Source organism: Impatiens glandulifera, chromosome 6, assembly GCF_907164915.1.
Source record: "Impatiens glandulifera chromosome 6, dImpGla2.1, whole genome shotgun sequence".
Lineage (NCBI taxonomy): Eukaryota > Viridiplantae > Streptophyta > Magnoliopsida > Ericales > Balsaminaceae > Impatiens > Impatiens glandulifera.
This window is the reverse complement of record NC_061867.1, coordinates 48,918,483-48,924,624: the sequence shown is the minus strand read 5'-3', so window position 1 is coordinate 48,924,624 and position 6,142 is coordinate 48,918,483. Positions and strand designations below refer to the sequence as shown.

Here is a 6,142-nt window from a genome sequence, read left to right as displayed (position 1 = left end):
TTTTGTAGTTCCTTAGTTTCTTAATAAAATTTGGACAAATATTCTAACAAAAAAAAAGAATAATTGATGTATCCTTGGTTAGAGTAGCCTTCCAAATATTTAAAATCTTATTTTTGTTTTGTGATTATCTTAAACAGCTTATTTTAAATGAAATAAAAAAAAAAAATTCAAATGTCTAAATTTGTATAGGCAGGGTTATCACAATATATCTTGACAGTTCATAATAAAAAAAAAAAGGGAAAAAAGTGTATATTACCAATTATTGAAGAGGCAATTATATGAATACAAAGTGGGTTATTTTATTTTTATTTATAGATTAAAAGAATAGGGATGAATGAAATAGAGAAAATAACTTAATTATTTTTCCCTTCAAACCAAATCTCTTAATTTTTCACCTCCCATTTAGATTATGTTTCAATTAATTTAATATAATATAATTTAATTATTAGGTTTGTAAAAATAGATTAAGTATGAAACAGCTTATAATATTTTATTAGAAAAATAATTTTTTATATAATAAAACATATTAAAAAAATTTAATATTATAAAATATAAATCTAAAACTCTTACCAAATAAAAAATAAATAAATATTATTTGTAATATAATATTTTCTTTTTATTTTTATTCAGGGTATAGTTGAAACATAAACAACTATCATACCCACTAAATTACCCATTATCAATTCCACATAAATCAAACATTATGGTTTAACAAATTAGGAATGACAACAGGTATTTTAGTACTTTATGGATGAACAAATTATTAATTTAAATAAAAGTGATAAGAGAAAAATAATATTTTATTATTAAGAAAAGTTGAAGATTAAGAGTAATAATTCATTAGAGATAAAAAATTATTAGGAATATTAATAAAAAAAAATAGAGTTGAGGAGAGTGGATAAATTTATTATGATTAGGCAAGTGAAAAGTCTCTCTTGATTAAAAAAAATTAATATTAATATAAAACTTTTACCGATTAATATTAAATTCAAATTATATTAATATTTAACCAATTTTTTTTTATCTAATTGTTTAATAAATTTATTTATTTTATTTTATTTTATTTTGTATAAATCAAGTACTTATAAAAAAATTATAGTTAATTTTCTTAATAATATATTTTGTTTATTTATAATAGTATTTTATCTATCCAACATTAACTTTAATTCTCTAATCAAATTTTATAGTTATTGAAAAAAGAATGATAAATAAATAAACAAAACGATTGCCTAAAGAAAAAAATAATATATAAAAAAATAATTGCCTAAATGTTGCTAAAATAAATTTTAAATAATAATATAGGGATGAAATAAGTAAAATATATTTTATTTTGGATATTTGTAATCCAATCAATCCGAATTAAATAGTAATACTAATTCAGATCAGATTTCGAACATAACTTGAAACAAAACATGGTAAAACAAAAGAAAAAAACATAAAATTTCACTAGTCCGAAAGGTTAATCAATTCAAATACCAAACTCTGATTTTTTTTTCAAAATAAATCATACCTACTATTACCAATTAGCACCTCTATATATCTAGTCCCAACCAAAATAAAAAGAAAAGAAGAATCAATCCCACATTTAGAAGAACTCAACTAAATGATCATGAAAAGTGAAAAAACAGATTCCTCAATGTTTTTTCAATAATCATCTTCATCATCTTCTTCTTAATCATCATCCTCTTCATTCCAAAATTCCACCATGTACAAGATTTTCCAAAGTCCACAGTGGACAAGCACATGTTGGTCTCTTGTCTCTCCACTCCGCACCACAAGTATAGCAAAATTCATAACCACATCTGCGACGAGAAACAATTCCATGAACAAAATAATGTATCATATAAAGAAGGAATATTGCATAAATACAAGTAAATTAAACAAGATGATTGTGCTATAGATTTCAATCTCTATATAATAAAATATTTCATAACTTTATTCAATAATACATATTCCTAACTAATGGATAATTTCTTAACCAAATAATTCAAATAAATAACAATAATATGAAACAATCTTTTGTGATTTTCCTAGCCAAAGCAAGGGAAAAATTGTTTTCACTTTTTAAGTGAAATAGGTGTTGACATGCCTTAGAGCTTGTTTGATCTAAGATTTTTTGGTTTTTCCAAATGAAATTAGCTTTATTTCAACAATTAAATCACTTAATTTATAGACTAAAATACAAAAATACTCATAAATACAAAACAAAAACAAAAAAAAAATAGTAATTTAACCCATAAAACCTATTTTTCATCAAAGAAGATTTTGAAACCTTCAAATAACCCCACATTAAATAAGTTTGTTATTTCAAAAGGGTTAGTATCAAAAGGGTTTTTTAGTTGAGTATCAGATTTCAAAATAACAAATACTTTGAAGACTTATTGACTGCTTTAGGTCAATTTACCATCTTTACAAAAAACATTATCATGCATGCACATTGAGAAAACCCTAATCATGAAAACAACTTCTGAGTATTACCCACCCAAGTTCTAATATTGAAACTAAGAAAGAAAAGAGTGAATACCTGCAAGTGATGTGGTAGCAGCCATCAACAAGTTCAATCATATTATTGCACTTTGTACATTGTCGCCAATTTTTAAATCCCGCAAGTATCTTCAGTTGTACATCTTCAGCAACGGGATTGATTCTTTTATACCCATAACAGCTTATATTTGCATGCCAAGGAACCTTACAACTGATACAGAAAATACCCTCACATTTAACACATTTCCTTGCTACATTTTGTCCACAAATTCGCATCGTAGTTCTCGAATTCTCCCGAATCTCCTTCTTGGTCATCAAAGCCGAGCACTTAGGGAATGGACAGTATACTTTTTCAGTCACAGGAATTGAAGCTTCTCTTATTCGTTGACTCATGATCTCAATCAACTTATCAGGCAAAAATACTTTACAACTCTCAATTTTCAATTTAGAATTGCAATTTTCATCAGGACATTGGGGTAAAACCCCATGTAGTAGTTTCGCTTCCACATGTTGTTTCATACATGAAAAACAGTAGCGATGAGAACAACTCTTTGTCTCGAAAAACTGTGTGTTTGGTTTATCGTCGAAACAGATCACACAATTATCATTCTTCGAATCTGAAGGTTTGTTGTTACTAGAATCTACTGCCCCACGAGCAAGTTTAAACGCGTATTTGATATCTTTTCGCGCAACAAACAATTCTTCGATGAATTCAAATTTTTTACGAAGCAATGATACCTTATTGATAAGTGCTGCAACTTTACTCTGCTTTGGTTTCCATCTACCCCGAATCTGCAATTTTTAACATTTCATATTTCAAATTCAAGATCATAAAAAACATTAACATTAAGTTTAAGAAGAAGAATAAGAACAAGAACAAGAACTCACATACTGAAAGAGTGGAAAACAATCAAAGTAAAACACAACTCTTGTAAGATTCATTGAAATAGCAACATCCATGGCTTCAATAAGAGCTAAACAATCAGCCACAAGACGACTTCTATCAAAGTATGGCATCGGTTTTCCCAACTCAAAAATCAATGTATCATTCGAATCATAAATCGCAATGCCAATACCCACCAATGATTCGTTCCAACTCTCAATCAAACCATCAGATACAAAAGATTTGAAATAAACCCTATATTTCTCTGACCCATCAACATCTTTCGATGAAGACGGAGGAGAGGAAGAAGGTGCTTCGCCAAATGGGCTCTCATAATCGTCCCAAAATTTATCCCAGTCTACTTCCGACGAGCTAGATAAAATGAGGTCGTCTAGGTCCGATATTAGGTCATTCATGACCTGTTTATCGTCGTCGAGTTCGGCCGTCTTCGTCGCCGGCATAGCTGGGTCCATGGAAATGGTTCAAATTCCTTAGATTTTGATTAGAAGAAGATAGATAATCATGATTAATGGATGGGTTATTAATATGATTAATTATAAAAGATCATTTTTGGATAATTAATAAATGTTTCTAGAATTCAAATAGACATAAGAATTCAAACAGACATTCTCCCTTTTTCCCTATCATTAATTTTAAAATTTATGTTTTATAAATAAATAAAATTTTATTTATTTATTTATATATATAAATATTTTTTTTAAAATTAATAATATATATTGCATATTATAAATATATATATATATATAAAGAAAGAAAATTAAATTATTATAAATGAACAAAACTACGTTTTGTAGTTAGGGCATAAAAAAAAGTATAGAGTAATGATGAAAGGGGAGCGAAAGATTCTTAGCGAACAAGACGACTTGGTAGAGCGCTTGACTCTATATATGTTTATTAATAATTTTCTCTCTATTTCTACTACTTACATTTTCTGACTTGGTGGAGTGCTTGACTCTATATATGTTTATTAATAATTTTCTCTTTATTTCTACTACTTACATTTTCTCTCTCCGTATTAAATAAGACACATTCAATAAAAAAAATCAATTATTATTATTAAAAGACACTTAATAATTTAAAAAACACTTAACAATTTTTATTATTATAAATATTCTTTTTAAAATTATTTTATATGCCATTATAAACAGGCATTTAATTATTAATCTCTCTCAGTAATTTATTTTCTTTTATTTATATATAAGAGAACTAGATGAAGATGTGTCGCAATGCACATCATTTTTGTTATCTTTCACTTCAATTTAAATTAGACCACTATGAGACAAATTCTTAACTACTAACATGATTCAACTCAAACCACAAACTACTAATATTCAAGATAGATACAACTCAAATTACAAACAACTAATATTCAACATAGATAAAAAAAAAAAAACCACTAAGAGAGAATAACTAAAATAGTGTGCTAGTAGTTGTTGAGTGAACTTTTGTAGTTGATTGACCATTATGTAGTTGATTGAGCTTCAATAATTGATTGAGTTTCTAATAAATCATAGAAGATGAACGGACATTAAAAGAAAATGTTTTAAAGAGAGAAAAGAGATAAACAACAATTAAGAGTTTAAAAAAAAAATCAATTTGTTAGTTAATTGAATTAAAAAAAAATATATTTTTTATTCTCTTATATATAAATTTTAAGTAACACAATAATTTATTATATATTTTAATTTGAGTTATTTTTATTATTGAAAATAAATTTTAATTTTTTCAATAAATAAAAATAAATAAATTATTGAGAGAAATAAATAATTAAAATACGTGTTTACAGTGACATGTACAATAGTTTAAAAAAGAATATTTATAATAATAAAAATTGTGAAGTGTTTTTTAAATTATTATGTGTTTTTTAATAATAATAAATGATTTTTTATTGAATGTGTCTTATTTAGTACAGAGAGAGAAGATAAGTAGTGAAATGAGAAAGAAAATTATTAACGAAGATAAGGAAAAATAAAATAAAATATATCCAGTCAAGTCTAATCAGCGCTCCCATTCGCTACGAATTTTTCGCTCCCTATATCATTACTCATTTATTTTTGAGTAATGATAGAGAGAGCGAAAATATTGTAAAGAAAGTATAGCGAATGAGAATGACGTGTGAAACTGATTTGGATTGATGATTAAGTATTCTTTAAAATATTTATTTATCTCTCCTCTTTCATTAATAATTTATCTCTCTTCTCTTCATTTATATTTTTTTTTTTTTATCTATTAATTTATAATTGGATATTTAAATTAATATATATATATATATATTTAAAAATAATAACTGTAAAAAATAATAAACATATATATAAAGAGGAATAAGAAGTTAAATATGAATATGATTAATTTTTTTTAATTTAATTAAAACAAATTTCATCTATTAATTTTTTGTAATTAATAGTTAATTAATTTATTTATGTATTTTTAATATAAATTATAATAAGGAGAACGAATAAATAAAATTAATAAAATATATAAATGTACATATTTTTTAAAATATATATTAAATTATAAATATAAATATATATAAAATAAAAATTAAATATATATATTCATAATTTATTAAATTATTATTTTTTTTAAATCATTCTTATTTCTCTTAAAAAAACAAAAAATCTCTTTTTATTCTTATTTAATTTTATTATAAGATATATATTAAAATTTACCTTGTAAATAATATTATAACTTTTATTTTTATATAACATTTATTTGTATATATAATATATACACGTTGAAGATTAGTAATTTGAA

The 6,142-nt window shown here is 24.4% G+C and overlaps 1 protein-coding gene across 1 annotated transcript; it reads right to left on the bottom strand.

The window, feature by feature from the left end:
• Nucleotides 1–1,687: 1,687 nt before the first annotated feature.
• LOC124943747 (E3 ubiquitin-protein ligase RSL1-like) lies at nt 1,688–3,840 on the bottom strand. Its single transcript, XM_047484221.1, has 3 exons — nt 3,373–3,840; nt 2,525–3,276; nt 1,688–1,802 (listed from the first exon to the last, which is right to left on the bottom strand). Exons 1-3 carry the CDS (start codon nt 3,838–3,840, stop codon nt 1,688–1,690), a joined length of 1,335 nt encoding a protein of 444 aa, XP_047340177.1.
• Nucleotides 3,841–6,142: the final 2,302 nt, after the last annotated feature.

What these genes read in the sequence shown, in the direction of transcription:
- LOC124943747 (XM_047484221.1), bottom strand. Translation starts at nt 3,840, where the DNA reads ATGGACCCAGCTATGCCGGCGACGAAGACGGCCGAACTCGACGACGAT. An exon ending in GTTTTCCACTCTTTCAGTAT is followed by an intron (nt 3,277 to 3,372) that starts GTGAGTTCTTGT and finishes TAAAAATTGCAG; the next exon opens with ATTCGGGGTAGATGGAAACC. An exon ending in TGCTACCACATCACTTGCAG is followed by an intron (nt 1,803 to 2,524) that starts GTATTCACTCTT and finishes TTCTCGTCGCAG; the next exon opens with ATGTGGTTATGAATTTTGCT.